This window comes from Rana temporaria, chromosome 2 (genome assembly GCF_905171775.1).
Source record: "Rana temporaria chromosome 2, aRanTem1.1, whole genome shotgun sequence".
In the NCBI taxonomy this organism is placed as follows: domain Eukaryota; kingdom Metazoa; phylum Chordata; class Amphibia; order Anura; family Ranidae; genus Rana; species Rana temporaria.
Genome location: NC_053490.1, coordinates 84,624,638 through 84,644,316, shown reverse-complemented (window position 1 = coordinate 84,644,316; position 19,679 = coordinate 84,624,638). Strand labels below are relative to the sequence as shown.

At 40.9% G+C, this 19,679-nt stretch overlaps 1 protein-coding gene across 1 annotated transcript; it reads left to right on the top strand.

The window, feature by feature from the left end:
* Positions 1-11,061: 11,061 nt before the first annotated feature.
* LOC120928216 (extensin-like) lies at positions 11,062-11,829 on the top strand. The gene has a single exon (XM_040339323.1). The coding sequence runs from the start codon at positions 11,062-11,064 to the stop codon at positions 11,827-11,829; it is 768 nt and encodes a 255-aa protein (XP_040195257.1).
* The last annotated feature ends 7,850 nt before the right edge of the window (positions 11,830-19,679 follow it).

Here is a 19,679-nt window from a genome sequence, read left to right as displayed (position 1 = left end):
ATTGTATTACATACAGAGTGCAGAGTTCAGGGGGTTACACACAGAGTGCAGAGCTGTCACTTGTAAACACAGAAACCAGACTTCTGTGTTTACAAGTAATTGTGGTGAGCAGACACCAAAGGGTCTGAGCCAGAGGTGGTGGAACTGAGTTCCCCCAAGTTCCCCCTGAAAAAAAGCCCTGATTACTAGTATAGTATTGTCATAGTATTAATAGTACAGATGGTATTAATATTGGTAGTTACATTACAATATTATTGTTATCATTAATATTATTACTACTACTACTACTACTACCTCTCATAATAATAATAATACTTGTTATTATTTCTGTTGTTGAGTATATGTTTTGCAGATCAACAGATGAAATATGTGTGTTTTCTCAAATGGTTATTATTTTTTGTATACAATACTGTTTACTCTTTTGCAGTGTGCTTGGTTATTAAATTTGTGTTTTCATTAGATACAGTGTAGAAATTGTAAAGTTTGCAGATTTTTCTAAGTTCCCCCAGTGTTCTTTAACTTTCTTTATGAAATCATGCTGAGGACAGATTCTTGGCTGTGTCTTTTTATACTAAGGAAGTGTTAAGTGCGGTGATGTGTAAAGTGCAGTACAGAGCAACCAATCTGAAACCAACTGTCATCAATCTGATCACAATCTCTATATTGTTATTGATTGCTATGAATGGGTTACTGCACTTTGTATAACTTGACTGCTCAATGCACTGCTTCAATGAAAACAATGAGAATGCTTCTTTTTTAGAGGAGATTATCAGGATACATGGGAATGCCATTGTTTTGTATAGTTCAAATATTTATTGCAGGTTGGATACATTATTCAATGGTTTCAAACTGCTTTGGCAGCTGATTCCAGTCAGTACTGATATTTCAGTTTCATATATATTTTGATGGGTTAGATCATCAACTGATATCATATAGATCTCGGCACTGGAAATTCCAGACCGTCATAGGGATCAATTTACTAAAACTGGCGAGTGCAATATCTGGTGCAGCTGTGTATGGTAGCCAATCAGCTTCTAACTTCAACTTGTTCTATTAAGCTTTGACAAAAACAATGGAAGCTGATTGGTTTATAGGTAGAGCTGCACCAGATTTTGCACTCTCCAGTTTTAGTAAATCTACCTCATAGAGTGTTTTGTATAAAAAAAAAAAAAAAGGGAGTCCTAATCCTCCTACTGCAATTTCCATAAGGTGACACTAATGAAAAAATAACCCAGCAGGCAGTTAGAGGTGAGAACACTCTTCTATTTACATCCATCAATGTCTCCGATGGTATATGTAGCATATCCAAATATCACAATAGGTTGGATAGACCCTTTAAACACACTTTCCCATTTTCCGGTTCATTTGGAGCGATTGAGGCCTCGTGTACACAACCGTTTTTCTCGATAGAATCCATCAAGAAACTTGGTGGCAGAGCTTTTTTGCCAAGGAAAACGGCCGTGTGTACGTTTTTCATCGAGGAAACTGTCGAGGAACTCGACGAGGAAAAAAGAGAACAAGTTCTCTTTTTCCTCGACAAGAGTCTCAATTTCTTTGTCGTGTTCCTCGTCGGGCTGGTTTTCGACGATAAACGCAGAACGTGTGTATGCTAAGAAACCCACGCATGCTCAGAATAAAGTATCAGACGGGAGCGCACCTTCGGTAAAAGTAGCGTTTGTAATGGAGATAACACATTTTTCACGCTGTAACAGACTGAAAAGTGCAAATCGTCTCTTACCAAACTTTTACTTAACACGCAGTAACATTAGATTAGCAAAAGCAGCCCCAATGGTTGTGCCGTGGAATCAAACTTCCCCTGCCATTGTATGTGTTGTACGTCACCGCGTTTGAGAACGAGGAGATTTTGTCTTGACCGTGTGTACGCAAAGCAAGCTTGTCGAGTTCCTCTACAAGCCTAACAAGGAACTCGTCGAGGAAAACGATGTGTCTTTTCGACGAGTTCCACGGTTGTGTGTACGAGGCCTGACATTTAGGAAATTTCTAAGGGCCAGTTCACACCAGACGCAGTTTCGTTCAGTTCCGTGTGCTTTTTTCTGCACAAAATGCATGCACAGCGTTTTCCATGTATTCCAATGGCTCTAGTTGGCTCTAGTTCACACCATGCAGTCAGTTTACGGTCAGTTTCTACACCGGAGACTAACTGCATGGTGTGAACTAGAGCCATTGGAATACATGGAAAACACTGTGCATGCATTTTTAGTGCAGAAAAAATGCACACAAGACTGTACGGAACTGCGTCTGGTGTGAACTGGCCCTAAAAGCACATAGTCATAAATGAAGAGAGGCAAACTTTTAACTACTACCGCAAGGCATCCTGGGACATGCAGACCCTCATTATCGGCAGGGCCACGGTTGGCAAAGCCTTGGTCTAGGTATTGAAGATGTTGCCATTCTTGAACGAATCTGAACAAAGTAAAGGAAGGTCATCAGTGACAGTTGAGAATTAACTGGAAATACCTTTTTTCAATTGTTTAATAGAATTGAAAATTACTTGGTAACAATTTGAAAACTCCAGTCTGCCTCTTGTATTAAGTGTTCTGCCAGTTGTAGCTTAGCAACAGCAGAGCCACTGCATCTTAACTTTGTAAAAAAGAGTCAGTGCTATGTATTAAAAGTAGAAGTTTATATTTTAGGGAATAGCTTGCCTAAAGGAAGAGATGAGTCATTTTGTTCAGACTGAGAGTTGACCTAGATCAGGTATATTCGAGGGAATCCGGTTATCTGCGAATAGTGTTGTATCCCTGAAATGATCAACTCCATTATTTCCTCTAAAAAGCAATCTGCAGTGGATCACTTTTGAGACCACTGTTGACGGCCGGTTGATAGGCATTCCAGAGGCCATACTGCCGTCTCCTGAGCATATGTTTTTAACCCCCTGGGGGGATTTTTTACTATCTCAGTGGAGATGTTATACAACAAGAAACAACAAAACATTGGGACTTTGAAGGTGCTAAAACCTCCTCCTGGAATCATAGATCTTACAACGTGATATTTAAAATTCCATTTTATTAAGATTACAAATGGTTAAAACGATGTCTATACCAATTAGACATTAAGTACAAGATTGTTTTGAATCAAACTCTATATTGAACAAACTTCCCTTGAGCCAAAGTACACTGATTCCTCTGTAATCAAATATGCACACAATCATTGATAACCACGGCATACATCGTTACACATGTGTGAGGAGACGCACAACCCAATGCATTTCACCGGTTGGGTTCTTCAGGAGTTCTCATTGTAGGGGACTTAATGTAGTATAGTTATTCCACAATACTTATTCGAACCTCGAATCCTATACAAACCCTCTTGAGAAAGACAGCTATGAGGCTTTACCTGACGACTTCGAGGAAAGCATCAAGCAGTTAAATGAGAAACTCAATGCTTTTGACGGTAAACTTAAGGCCACGCTGGACACAGTGGCACCCTTCTCCCAATCGAACTTTAGGCCAAAAATTTACAAATCCAATCGTTGGTACACCCCTAAATTAGCCACCTTCAAAAATAACTGCCGGAAGCTAGAAAGGAAATGGCAAAAAAACAAAACCAAGGCTAATAAAATCCTCTATAGAATACAGGCCCGTGCTTATTTCCAGTTAGTAAGGAAGCATAAGAGAATAGCCCTAGCATCCCGCATCGAATTAGCGGCCAATAGCCAAGCGGAACTATTTAAAATCAGTAAGGAGCTGTTTAATCCACCATTGGCCTCCCAACAAATTGTCCATTCTCAAGCTCTATGTGACAATCTACTTGAGGCCTTTGTCAACAAAGTTTGTGACATCCAAGCTGGCCTAGGTCCCCCAGTCCCTCTCCCCTCAGCAAACCTCACTATTAATATCTAGCAAATATATTGCGCTAAACTGTGATACTAAGGAAAAAATAAAATAAAAGTGATAATTTCAGGCGGCCAGCACACCAATGGATAAAAGTGCAAAGTGATAAAGAAAAAAATGCAGCGCCAAAAATTAAAAATGAATAAAATCCACCTAGGAAGGGTGGATATTAATAAAGTGCAATCACATAAAGGAGATAAATCTCCATCTATTCCCCAGTGATAACAAACCAAATACAAAGATCATATATTGGCTGGATAAAATATATGAATAGTGAATAGTCAATAATGAATCTCTAGACAAAAAAAAACAAACAACAAAATAGGTATATAGTCCCAAGTGCATGTACAGGTGGTCCTTAAATTCTAATGGATGCAAAACAGATATGTAGTGAACAGGGCCGCTTATAGAAATCACGGGGCCCCGTACAGCCTACCTGACGGGGCCCCCGTGCACAAATTTCCAAACAAAAATCCCCCTCCTAGCACAACCCCTTCTAAATTACCCCTCTGCCCCCCCCAGTCTCTCCTCCCAGCACATATCCCCCCATTCTTCCTCCTGACACATATCGCCCTCCCCAAATCACCATTACATTTGCCAACACAGCCATGAAGAGGTGTGCTGTGTTTTGTTCTGCCCTCCTGTCAGAAGAGTGCTGGTCTTTATAGTACATGAGACCGGATCGCTCTTACTGTAGATTGCATTGCACTGTACACACACACACAGCGCCCCTATCTCCTCCAAAGGCTGCTCAGTGCTCACCTCCCAGCAACAACAAATGTGGATAGGGGGCGGTGTGTGTACCAGGGGCGGATCCAGAGTCTAGTTTCGGTAGGGGCAATCCCGGAAAATAACGTGTTGCTTACAGAACTGTATTTAACATATTTAACGTATCATACAGTCTCCTAACCTTGTTTACAACAGTGACACTGTTTTAAAGTGTTACATGCATCTGATCACAATGCCGTATCATATTTATTTCTACTGAGACACACAACCACTTTATCCCAATATGACATGCTGGTGCAGGTCCCTGAACGCACCCTGCATGCATTCTGGGACCCGCACGCATGACATATTGGGATATAGCGGCTGTGTGTCTCAGTAGAAATAAATGGGATGCCGGCATTGGGATGCATGTAACACTTTAAACATCCCCAAGCCAGTAAAAGACAGATCTGCGTGCTAGACGCATGTCTGCAGCATGCCCTGTGTGAATAAAGCCTAAAGATGAATTTTTCTGTCATTCTATAAAATCATTATTATCATGATAATCACACAATACAGGTGCTGTGCCTCAATGCACCTGTACTGTGTGATGATCATAATGATAATGATTGGTAATTGTAATATGGCACATGGAGGAGGTTAATGTACTCTCTGACCAGCGATAAATAATTAACCCCTTTGTGCTGCATTAGTGGCAATGTTTATAAACCCCTTCATGCTGTAGCATAAAAGGGGTTAATTAACACTGATGGTGCCAATGACTGTCATTAATGCAGCACACAAAGGGGTTAATTGCCACAGGTCAATAATACTTAGGTGAGTACATTAACCCCCTCCAGGCTCCATGTGCTATATTACAATTTGCATTGTAAATTATTTAACCCCCCCCCTCCCCCAAAGCATTAACCAGTCCACTTCACATATCTAAGACGGAGGTGTTAAAAACGGCATTGGTATGCAAATGAGCTACGAAATTACTCACTTGCAGACACTGAGCTCTGACTGCAGGTCCTGACTCTTGCCAGCATCTTCTCTTCAATCCCGCGCTCCCCAGCCTCTGAATGATGACGTCAGACCAGCCGGGACTAGGAAGCTCCTGTCGGGTGGAGATCACTCCGCCTGACAGGGAAGTGAAGCATCACTCGCACCGTTCTGCTGCTACTCTGCAGGTGTGTAGCAGCGGTCCCGGTGTCACCGCAATCCCCACCCCTATAGTGACACTACTGGACCCCTCTAAATAAACTGATGGGGCCAAGGGAATATATCTTAGGCCACCTGGGAGCCGGGGGAAGCAGAAAAATAGTCCCTTCAGATGATGCCTCGTAACGCTGTCATTCTCTTCTCCACCGATCCTCCTGCTGTCCGGGCCCCCTGTGTGCCCGGGCCCCGTACAGGAGGGCTGGTGGTCCCCCCCTATCAGCGGCCCTGGTAGTGAAAGATGAAGTGACGAGCGCAATATTAAATGGCTATGTAACAAAAAGTGTTTGTCAGTGAATCAAACTGATCATTAATATAACATATAGTGCCAAATGTAAATAAACAATAATAATGGTGATTATCCCAATCAGCATGTAGCAAGTGAAAAATCTGCACAAAACAACTGTGATGCTGTGAAGTGTCAGCAAACAAATAACTCTCAATAAGTCCTGAGATAATGAAAGAGCCTTAAAAGCTGGTGCATAAATGAATAAAGCAATAAATGCAATAAAAAGTTCCATGAAACAGAAATTCTCCAAAAGAGAGTGGTGTAGTAACTCTCAGAATCCTCCAATGTGGGTCTTCAACAACTATGTGCTCACAAAGCGCTTACCTTCCCCAAGAAGTAATCACGCCTTGCTGATATCATAAGGAGTGCTGGTCAGATCTGTATCTGGGTATGGATGTCCAGGGCGTCCTGTGCAGTCCTATGTTATCAGCTCCAGGCTTCTATTGGGTAACGGTGGTGCTCAACATGGAGGAATAAAAAAGATTGCTTCCCATAGTGTAGTAAAACGGAGGCTGGTTTATTGTAAAAACGCTACATTACATATCAAAGCAAAGTAAAAACGAAAGGAAAACACAGCTGATCACAGCATCCTTGTGTGTTCTGTAATAAGCCCGTCCCTTACATGTTACCGCCACGTCACGCTGGCCTTCATCAGAGGTGACGGATTGGTTGTTGGGCTTGTCTTTTATGTAGAAATACAGGAAATGATTCGGCAGCCATTTTGCCAGAGAAAATGTCTCCGGACTGGCGGCGGCATTTTAACCGGGGGTTTGAATCAATATGACCGTGTTAATGAATCCAGCGCGCTGTGTATTCCGGCGGCCATCTCCTTGTAGCCACAGACTAGGCCACCAAGGGATTGGCTCGTTCAAGCCTGGGAATGGGCAGCGATATGGATAATCTGAAACGAACCATTGCTAAACCATAATTATATAATTATTTGGTGTGTAAACCACATATCATGCTGTTAAAGTAGTTAATGGATAATAAAAACAATACTTCATGATACAGAGTGAATCCAAATAAATACAGTCTATATATATGGATAAAGCATCATAATATAGCCATATACTATCGACTGTAAAATGCATAATAAGAATAATAATGCATAAAATTTAAATGATGATAAAATTGGATAAGGGATAAAATAGTAATAAAATATATATAAAATATGTATAATTACATTAAAAATTATTAAAAAACAATTTAGATCAAATTCTACATTCATACCATCAGGTACCATTGTTTGTAAGCTGTGTATCCCATCTAGATTCTTTTGACTGCGGGATCTTACCATGTGTGCCCCTTCTCACGGTTTTTTATATTTTCTATGCCCAGAAGGTGAGGTGTTTGGGGGTCTTTGTTGTGAAAAAGCGCAAAGTGCTTCCTGACATATGTTTCGGAAACCCATTTCAAATGTTTTGAATATGTTCTTTTATTCTAACATAACGTGGTCTATTTTGTTCGGCCTACGTATTGTAAATTGCAGGTGCATTGTATACATAGACTACTCCTTTTGTATGACAACTAATGAAGTCATTGATGGTAAATTTTTGGACGGTTTTGGTGCAAATGAAGTCTTCCCTTTTCTTTTGTGGTTTTTTTGGAGAGTCTACATGCATAGCAGTATTTGCCTGGTACAAACCTTTACTGGTGACAAAAGTATAACCACTTTTTGGTGGAGGTACTACACATTTTTGACAATGGTGACCAAAAACGCACTTCAAGAAATCGCACCAATAGTTATTTGTCCATTAAAAGTTGCCATCACAAATCATGGCTTTTTAATATACCTAAGGGACAACTAACAAGACTCAAAAGAAACTGCACCACACCAAGATGCCTATGAAAACAAGCCACATTTATTGGAAACAGATTTACGGAGAAGGGTTACACAGACAACTTTATTCAAAAACAAATAGAGAAGTTATCCAAACTGGATAGAAGCACCTTGCTACAAGGACCAAAAATAAAACAACCTAGAATGAGGCTCCATTTATCGTTTTAGACTACAACATCCAACACGAGACAGTGGAAAGCTAATAAAGAAACATTGGCACATTTTAAGAAGCGACAGAAATTTAAAAAGTATATTACCGGATAGACCAAATATAGTCTATAAAAGAGCTCAACCCTGAGAGACTTGATTGTCAAAAATGTGGTAGTACCTCCACCAAAAAGTGGTTATACTTTTTTCACCAGTAAAGGTTTTGTACCATGCAAATACTGCTATGCATGTAGACTCTCCAAAAAACCACAAAAGAAAAGGGAAGACTTCATTTGCACCAAAACCGGCCAAAAATTTACCATCAATGACTTCATTAGTTGTCATACAGAAGGAGTAGTCTATGTATTACAATGCACCTGCAATTTACAATACGTAGGCCGAACAAAAAGACCACTTATGGTTAGAATAAAAGAACATATTCAAAACATTTTAAAGGGTTCCGAAACATAATGTCAGTAAGCACTTTTGCGCTTTTCACAACAAAGACCCCAAACACCTCACCTTCTGGGGCATAGAAAAATATAAAAAAACGTGGAGAGGGGCACACATGGTAAGATCCATCAGTCAGAAAGAATCTAGATGGATACACAGCTTACAAACAATGGTACCTGATGGTATGAATGTAGAATTTGATCTAAATTGTTTTTTAAGTAATTTTTAATGTAATTATACATATTTTATATATATTTTATTACTATTTTATCCCTTATCCAATTTTATCATCATTTAAATTTTATGCATTATTATTCTTATTATGCATTTTACAGTCGATAGTATATGGCTATATTATGATGCTTTATCCATATATATAGACTGTATTTATTTGGATTCACTCTGTATCATGAAGTATTGTTTTTATTATCCATTAACTACTTTAACAGCATGATATGTGGTTTACACACCAAATAATTATATAATTATGGTTAAGCAATGGTTCGTTTCAGATTATCCATATCGCTGCCCATTCCCAGGCTTGATTGAGCCAATCCCTTGGTGTCTAGTCTGTGGCTACAAGGAGATGGCCGCCGGGAATACACAGCGCGCTGGATTCATTAACACGGTCATATTGATTCAAACCCACCGTTAAAATGGCCGCCGCCAGTCCGGAGACATGTTCTCTGGCAAAATGGCTGCCGAATCATTTCCTGTATTTCTACATAAAAGACAAGCCCAACAACCAATCCGTCACCTCTGATGAAGCCACGTGACGTGGCGTAACATGTAAGGGACGGGCTTATTACAGGAACACACAAGGAAGCTGTGATCAGCTGTGTTTTCCTTTCGTTTTTACTTTGCTTTGATATGTAATGTAGCGTTTTTACAATAAACCAGCCTCCGTTTTACTACACTATGGGAAGCAATCTTTTTTATTCCTCCATGTTGAGCACCACCGTTACCCAATAGAAGCCTGGAGCTGATAACATAGGACTGCACAGGACGCCCTGGACATCCATACCCAGATACAGATCCACCAGCACTCCTTATGGATATCATCAAGGCTTGATTACTTCTTGGGAAGGTAAGCGCTTTGTGAGCACATATTTTTGAAGACCCACATGGAGGATTCCTGAGATTACTACACCACTCTCTTTTTGGAGAATTTCTGTTTATGAACTTTTTATTGCATTTATTGCTTTATTTCATTTATGCACCAGCTTTTTAAGGCTCTTCATTATCTCAGGACTTATTGAGAATTTATTTGTTTGCTGACACTTCACAGCATCACAGTTGTTTGTGCAGATTTTTCACTTGCTACATGCTGATTGGGATAATCACCATTATTATTGTTTATTTACATTTTGGCACTAATGTGATATTAATGCTCAGTTTGATTCACTGACAAACACTTTATGTTACATAGCCATTTCATATTGCGCTCGTCACTTCATCTTTCACTACTTTATTGTATTTATCACTTTTTATACATTATTAGATTGAGCAGCTTAATCAATATCACATTATATCATTCCATTTTCATCTTAAGTTTTTTTGGTAGGCGCGAGAGCACCATCACATTTCCCAAAACAGATATGTAGTATCCCCTATGTCGGAAAACATCACATCACATCTTCAGGCATATATTCCTTGGCAAAATGGATAGATTAAATACTCTTATCAACAACTGTTGACCCACAACTCACCGTACAGTGGGTGGGTCTCAAAGCCTTGTATGGGCCGAACGCTCTCCTTGGAAACCGACGTAGATGCGTCTCCTAGTCTTGATATTCCAGGCAAAGTCCAATGTATGGGCTGGTAGGGATGGCCACAGGAATCTCCAATAAGATGGTGTAGGGGGAATGCTCCAAAAAATTCCAATCAAAGAAAAATAGGGAAAAGGGAAAAACACCTCCTCATAGTGTAAAAAGGTTATTTAATTTAAAACACAAAGATCAAAAAAAGATTTCACTTTAAAATGTCCAAGCAGGAAATGCCAATGGAGTATACATACAAAGTCCCAGTGAGTAAAATTCCACAAATTGATGCAAAAAAAAGAGAGCTGATCAACTAAATACTCTGACTCAGCAAGACATCTGTTGGACCTCTGCAGAGAGACCACTGCTTGCACACAGAGAACAAGACTCTTTGTTTAAAACATGCTGGCAGAAGATCCTTTTACCAGTTTACATTTTACAACCAGGATTGAGGATGTAAAAATAAATAAAAAGAAATCTGTAATATTTAGTGAATGGGCCCCATTTACACCTGAACAAGTGTTACTGGATCTGTAAACATCAGCTTTCTTTATACAAAAGCATTTGATATAATGAACATGATTTTAGACAATTAAAGCCCAACTCCTGACACCCACACTGCAAGGGCTAAATGCTATTTTTTTTCCTCAGGGTAGGGAAATAAGATATAAAATGTGTCTAATTCATCACTCCAGCAAGATCCCTCCCTCTATCCATTATACATAGAGACGCCAAAAGCCCTTCCACACCATTATACATGGAGACCCCAAGAGCCCTTCCACACCATTATACATGGAGACCCCAAGAGCCCTTCCACACCATTATACATGGAGACCCCAAGAGCCCTTCCACACCATTATACATGGAGACCCCAAGAGCCCTTCCACACCATTATACATGGAGACCCCAAGAGCCCTTCCACACCATTATACATGGAGACGCCAAGAGCCCTTCCACACCATTATACATGGAGACCCCAAGAGCCCTTCCACACCATTATACATGGAGACCCCAAGAGCCCTCCCACACCATTATACATGGAGACCCCAAGAGCCCTTCCACACCATTATACATGGAGACGCTAAGAGCCCTTCCACACCATTATACATGGAGATGCCAAAAGCCCTTCCACACCATTATACATGGAGACCCCAAGAGCCCTTCCACACCATTATACATGGAGATGCCAAAAGCCCTTCCACACCATTATACATGGAGACCCCAAGAGCCCTCCCACACCATTATACATGGAGACCCCAAGAGCCCTCCCACACCATTATACATGGAGACCCCAAAAGCCCTTCCACACCATTATACATGGAGACCCCAAGAGCCCTTCCACACCATTATACATGGAGACCCCAAGAGCCCTTCCACACCATTATACATGGAGACCCCAAGAGCCCTTCCACACCATTATACATGGAGACCCCAAGAGCCCTTCCACACCATTATACATGGAGACCCCAAGAGCCCTTCCACACCATTATACATGGAGACGCCAAGAGCCCTTCCACACCATTATACATGGAGACCCCAAGAGCCCTTCCACACCATTAATACATGGCGACCCCAAGAGCCCTCCCACACCATTATACCTGGACGACCCAAGAGCCCTTCCACACCATTATACATGGAGACGCTAAGAGCCCTTTCCACACATTATACATGGAGATGCCAACAGCCCTTCCCACACCATTATACATGGAGACCCCAAGAGCCCTTCCACACCATTATACATGGAGATGCCCAAAAGCCCTTCACACCATTATACATGGAGACCCCAAGAGCCCTCCCACACCATTATACATGGAGACCCCAAGAGCCCTTCCAACACCATTTATACATGGAGACCCCAAGAGCCCTTACACACATCTATACATGGAGACCCAAGTAGCCCTTCCCAACCATTATACATGGAGATGCCAAGAGCCCTTCCACACCATTATACATGGAGGACCCAAGAGCCCTTCCACACCCATTATACATGGAAGACCCAAGAGCCCTTCCACACCATTATACATGGAGACCCCAAGAGCCCTTCCACACCATTATACATGGAGACGCTAAGAGCCCTTCCACACCATTATACATGGAGATGCCAAGAGCCCTTCCACACCATTATACATGGAGACGCCAAGAGCCCTTCCACACCATTATACATGGAGACGCCAAGAACACTTCCACATCAGGTAGAAAAAAAGAGTGTTGGAGCAAGGAATACAATAAGTAACACCGTCTTTTCCTCTACCTTTTAGAGTTAACAAGCATTTAACACTTGCAGTGCAGGAAAAGGAGACTCTGCAAGATTTTTTTCTAACCAGTTGGGTTTAAGCTGCAAATTTATAACCCTTTTAGAAGCTGTCATCTTCAAAAATGTGGTATAAAATATTTATGATTTTTACCAGCTGGGAGAAAAAATTATTCTTATTGTAGAAGAGACGTGAACAAAAATGTATGTCGCAGTGAAGTTGTACATCATTTTTATGCATGTCTATACAAATATGTGTAAAGGGAATCCTGTACTGTGATACATACGGGCAATGCCATAACTGGGCAACTTTGCAAATGGCAGTTGTCTCGCTGTCGTATTGATCCCATGGTTTCAATATTTTCTAAGCCATTGACTTAGAACAAAGATGTAGATGAGTAAATCAGAGGGAAGTCAGAGGTCGCTTACCATCTTCTGGATCTGTACTGAAGCTATTAGATTGGCATGATAACAGGGGAACTAGTTTTTTTTTAAAAGGGAGGGCAGCAGATATCCAGCATACGTGCTTTCTCCAAGCATGCTTTCTTTAACCACTTCCTTACTGGGCACTTAAACCCTCTTCCTGCCCAGAGGACTTTTTGCGATTCGGCACTGCGTCGCTTTAACTGACAATTGCGCGGTCGTGCGATGTGGCTCCCAAACAAAATTGACGTCCTTTTTTCCCCACAAATAGAGCTTTCTTTTGGTGGTATTTGATCACCTCTGCGGTTTTTATTTTAAAACGACAATTTTGAAAAAAAAAATGTTTTTACTTGTTGCTATAATAAATAGCTAATTTTTAAAAAAAATAAAATAAAATTTTATCCTCAGTCTAGGCCGATACGTATTCTACATATTTTTAGTAAAAAAAAAAATCGCAATAAGCGACTGGTTTGCGCAAAAGTTATAGCGCCTACAAAATAAGGGACAGAATTATTATTATTATTTTTTATTTTTTTTACTAGTAATGGCGGCGATCTGCGATTTTTATTGCGACCTGCGACCATAATTGGCCAGAACATCGGACACTTTTGACACATTTTTGGCACCATTCACATTTATACTGCAATCAGTGTTATAAATATGCACTAATTACTGTATAAATGTGACTGGCATTGAAGGGGTTAACACTAGGGGGTGAGGAAGGGGTTAAATGTGTACCCTATATAGTGTTCTAACTGTGGGGGAAGGGGGGTGATTGGGGGAGGTGACCGATCTGTGTCCCTATGTACAAGAGACACAGATCGGTCTCCTCTCTCCCTGACAGCACCGCTGTCTCTGTGTGAGCCGGCAATGAGAGATGATCTCATATGTTTACATATGAGATCATCTCTCATTGGCCGCACAGATCGCCTAGCAAATGGCCACTCCGATTGGCCGTTCACGGCGATCTGTGATTGGCTGTGTCCAAGGGACACGGCCAGCACAGCAGTTCCCCGCTGCGCGCTCGGGAGCGTGCGCGGGGAACGAGCAAAGGGGCGGCCGTAAAAAGACGGCGCCCCAGAGAAGTAGAACCACCCTGCGGCCGTATATAGTCGTTAAAGAAATATTTATGCAAAACACAAAATTCAGTGTGTGGAAGTTTAAAGCTGATCTGCAGTAAACATAAATATCCTCCCATGCAGTGGCGTTGCGCCCACACTGCACCATCTGCACCCGCACTGTAAGAATTAAAGTGTCACTAAACCTGCATTATAAGAACTTTTAATACATGCTGTAGTACATGATGTTCATACTCACTTAGACACTATCAGATACATTTTCTGTATTCTACAAAAAAACTGGTTAGTCCTGCTGCTCTCTATCTCCACCTTCTGTTCATGTCCCCAGTTCAGCTAGGGATTTTGCAGCTGTGGTGGCAACTTTGCACATGCTCAGTTTTCAGTGAGTTTCTATGCTGAGCATTTCTTCCCTATCACATCTGAGCAGTCCATGTGACTGTAAAATGACACAGTGGTAAATGACAACCCAACTCCCCTCCCTCCTCCCATGCCCATTAACCAGCAAAACACAATGGGGGTGGGATATTACGTGTAGATTAACTGCTGAACCACTTAAGGGCCGGGCCTATTTTATAAACTTGTTGTAGTTAAAATATTAAATTTTTTTTTGCTAGAACCCCCAAACATTATATATATATATATATATATATATATATATATATATATATATATATATATATATATATATATATATATATATTTTTTTTTTTCTATCACCCTAGAGAATAAAATGTCAGTCCTTGCAATACTTTCTGTCACACCGTATTTTTGCAGCGGTCTTACAAGCGCACTTTTTTAGGAAAAAAAACACTTTTTAAATAAGAAAATAAGACAACAGTAAAGTTAGTCCAATTGTTTTTTATATTGTGAAAGATGATGTTACACCGATTAAATTGAAATCCAATATGTCATGATTCAAAATTGCGCCCACTTGTGGAATGGCGACAAACTTTATCCTTAAAAATCTCCATAGGCGACGTTTAAAAAATTCTACCTCAGATCTCATATTTACACTAAAATGCAAAAAAAAATAAAATAAAAATAAAAGTCGTTTGAAAAAAAAAAAATGTCACTTTAAGAGCTATGGGCGGAATTTTGTTTGGATACAGCGTCACATGACCTCCCAATTGTCATTTAAAATGTGACAGCGCTGAAAGCTGAAAATTGGTCTGTGCAGGAAAGGAGAACAGTACCTGCTATTGAAGTGGTTAAATAATGAATTCTGTGTGTTATTACTCTGTACTGGGAGATTAAAAACTGCAGAAAATGGCATTATCAACATCAGAGGAGATTGTAGGCAACATTTGATCCCAACTTTGAAATGTACACAACATTTATACAATACACATCAACATTTGTTTATGTCTGCACATTTATCTTTATACTACATAAAGCTGTATACAGGAAAATAGAATAATTATGGATGTTTTGTACCCTGACCTGTGGTCTTCCATTTATAGCCATTTTATAAATAAATACACTGTAACACCATCCATTCTCTAAAGTACCCATGTACTATGCGAGCATTCCATATCTGTGTATAAATGTAGATTAAACTGACAGCATTTCTGACTGGCAAAGTTGTAGGTTAATAATAATAAGTAGGAAAAATGTATGTATTATATCCTCAACTAGGGATGAGTTGAACACCAACCCCCCGGTTCGGTTTGCAGCAGAACATGCGAACAGGCAAAACATTTGTTTTAACACGCGAACACCATTAAAGTCTATGGGACACAAACATGAAAAATCAAAAGTGCTAATTTTAAAGGCTAAATGTGCAAGTTATTGTCATAAAAAGTGTTTGGGGACCTGGGTCCTGCCCCAGGGGACATGTATCAATGCAAAAAAAAGTAAAAAAAAAATGTAGCTCTCTTTTCCGGGAGCTGTGACTTTTAACCACTTCAGCCCGGACCATATCTGCTGGTCAATGACGGGCCACTTTTTGCGATTCGGCACTGCGTCGCTTTAACTGCAATTGCGCCGTGGTGTTCCCAAACAAAAATTGGCGTCCTTTTTTTCCCACAAATAGAGCTTTCTTTTGGTGTATTTGCTTCACCTCTGCGGTTTTTAGTTTTTGCGCTATAAACAAAAATAGAGCGACAATTTTGAAAAAAAATTATATTTTTTACTTTTTGCTCTCATAAATATCCCCAAAAATATATAAAAAAAAAATTTTTTTTCCCTCCGTTTAGGCTCTGATACGTATTCTTTTACTATTTTTCGTAAAAAAAATCGCAATAAGCGTTTATTGATTGGTTTGCGCAAAAGTTTACAAAATAGGGGATAGTTTTATGGCATTTTTATTACTAGTAATGGCGGCGATCAGCGATTTTTATCAGTACAGCGACATTATGGTGGACACTTCAGACACTTTCCCCCACTTTCCCCCCCTGACAGGACCGGGAGCTGTGTGTTTACTCACACAGCTCCCGGTTCTCGCACTGTAACGAGCGATCGCGGGTGCCCAACGTGCACGCGCATCGGGATCAGGGGCGAGCGGGGGTCGATGGCCGATTCGCGAGGTAACGTAGATCTACGTGACCTCGCGCAGGGGAGCCGACCTGCCGCCGTATAACTGCAGCAGCTGGTCGGCAAGTAGTTAATAATGCTTAAAGTGAAACAATAAAAGTGTAATATTCCTTTAAATTTCGTACCTGGGGGGGTGTCTATAGTATGCCTGTAAAGTAGCACATGTTTCTCGTGCTTATAAAAGTCCCTGCACAAAATGACATTTCTAAAGGGAAAAAAGTAATTTAAAAACTACTCGTGGATATAAGAAATTGTCGGGTCCCTGCAATACAGATAAAAGTAATTAAAAAAAACAGCATGGGTGCCCCCCTTAGTCCTATACCAGGCCCTTTGGGTCTGGTATGAATATTAAGGGGAACCCTGAACCAAAATGTAAAAAAAAAAATGCCAAAATGGCCCTTCAGGTCTGGTATTGATATTAAGGGGAACCATGCGCCATTTTTTTTAAATGGCGTGGGATTCCCACCAAAAAATTTAAGGGGAACCCTGCACCAAAATGTAAAAAAAAACACGTAGGGTTCCCCAAAAAATCCATACCAGACCAGATGCAACCTGGAAGGCTGCAGGAAAAAAGGGGGAGACTAGAGAGCGCCCCCCTTCTGAACAGTACCAGGCCACATGCCCTCAACATGGGGAACAAAGGGGAACTCCAGATCCCGCCCCCCTTATGTGAATTGGTAACAGGGTACAGTTTGGGACAAGTCCCTTATTTAAAAAAAAAAAGGTCAAAGTCACTCTGTCGGCCGAAGCTTCGTGCAGTATTGTACCTCCTCCTGAGATTTTCTTCAGATCTCAGATCTGAAGAAAATGCGGAAGCATTGAAACGCGTCATCAATCCAAGCCCAGTCTGACGTCGCTTCCTGCCGCCAATAGCTGCTTGCGCTCCAGGCTGTAACTCATGCCGCTGCAGGGCTAGTTTCGGTTTTGCCGACTTCCATCGAGCTCCACCACGCTCCCCCCATCACGGCACGGACAGCTCTACATGGGAGGAGGTATAATACTGCATGGAGCTTCGGCCGACAGAGTGACTTTGACAGAGTGACCCCACAACTCTATTCTACATGCGTGTATTTTACTACTGCCTTGTGAGTAGCCATTTGGCTGCTTTTTACCAATAAATCCATCATTGTTTTACATACTGCACTTAGTAGGCGCATTTTTCTTGTTCTTTTTTTTGCCATTTTAGAGTTTGCTTCACTCCTAAAGTGCTGCCAACGGTGCCTATGTAATTTGAACTTCATCATATATATGGACTCTTATTCCCTTACATAAATTGGGACATTTACCATCATTGCCAGTATTATTGTCATTTATTATTGCCATTTCTACTGTGTGTCAGTCACACATTCTCACCATTGTGTTTCTAGCCTTCCTCTCACGCCGTCATTCTGTCTGTTATATCCCTGCCTGTCTTCCTTTTTTTTATTGTGCTGAAAAATGCAGATAAAATAATCACAAGGTCTGATTCTGTAAGCTTGCTTACTGAGACATTGATTTCACACAATGAAGGGATAACTTATGCTTATTTATTTAATGTTGAACTAAAGGCATTTTTTTTATAGGAAAGGGGTGGCTTAATCCCTTGTCAGTTTTTTTTTTGCCATCTTTATTCCATTGGGGAGATTTCCCTTCACTTCCTGACCCATAGCCAAAACAGGAAGTGAGAGGTGATCCCTCCAAATTTTTTCTCTCTATTCCCATTCTGAATCTCCCTAACGGTACACAAACAGCAATAAAAACCCTACAGCTGTTTTAATCCCTTCTCAATCTACCCAAAACAACTGAAAAAAGTTTTGCCTTTAATTATAAGGTAAAGCAAATATGATGAGCGTATGTGTGCATGATGGCATGTGCATTCCCTTCTAGGAATTATGCACCTGTGGATTTGCATAATCAAAATTAAAGAGGAGTTCCACCCAAATTTGGAACTTCCTCTTAACCCACTCCTCTCCCCCTTACATGCCACATTTGGCATGTAATTTTTTTGGGGGGGAGTGGGGGCTTCAGGAGGAGTGGGACTTCCTGTCCCACTTCCTCCTTCCGGGAAGACGATTAAGCCTAATCGCCTAGGCGATTAAGCTTAATCACCTACAGGAAGGGGCTGCTGTAGGCGATCGCCCAGGACACGTGACAGGTCCTCGGCGATCGCCTGTCCAATCAGACGGCGCCTCGCCGGGCCGCACCGCTCGCGCATGCACAGTGCCGCTCGCGCATGCGCAGTGGGTGCCCGGCCGTGAAGCCGAAAGCTATCACGGCCGGGTGCCCACACTGAGCATGAAGACGCCGGCCGGCGAGGGGGGGCGAGGAGCGGAGCCCCGTCCGGCGCGTCGCTGGAGCCGTGGAGCAGGTAAGTGTCGGTTTATTAAAAGCCAGCAGCTACACTTTTTGTAGCTGCTGACTTTTAATAAACTTACAAAATGGGTGGAAAACCCCTTTAAGAACACATTCCTATGGCCATAACAACCTATTTCCAAGCATACTTCCAGACATAGAAACAGACACAGAAATGAATGAAATATTTTTTACATTCTGTTTAATCATTTCAAAACTGAATATTTTTCCTCATTAATTAGCTAATTGATGAGTTTTTCCTGTTTATGAACGTAATAATAAAATGTGTGACTATGGTGATTTAGGAAAACAAATATTGGCATTTTATATTTAATCTTAATTAGCCAGGCTATTACTCCACTAATACATTATTTGTAATAATAACTGTTGCAGATTTTTATGATGCTTAGAACATGCCAAATTAGTAATCCCGCATATCTGATAGCTGGTAATCCTGCTAAACAGCTTAAAAATGCACCCCTGTGATCAAGGATCAATAAATGCATTTTATGATCTAATTCATATGTTGTCTTTAATTATAGTGCAAAGCAATAAAAACATATTGGACAGAACACTTATTAATATTTATGATTGGTTCTTACATATTTGCATTTCGATAGTCCCATAACACAGTGCTCATGCATGTGCTCAGCCTTGTTCTGGAATGTACATGCCTCCCTACATATATTCCCTTCACTGGCAGGCATTTCCTGCACAATTTGTGAAGCCTTTCTTCTATAAAAGTCAGCGTAGTGAGCAGCTAATATTGATAACTGAATCAATCAAGTCATAAC

Bases quoted from the DNA above. Each gene is read 5' to 3' on its own strand.
- LOC120928216 (XM_040339323.1), top strand. From the start codon at position 11,062: ATGGAGACCCCAAGAGCCCTTCCACACCATTATACATGGAGACCCCAA.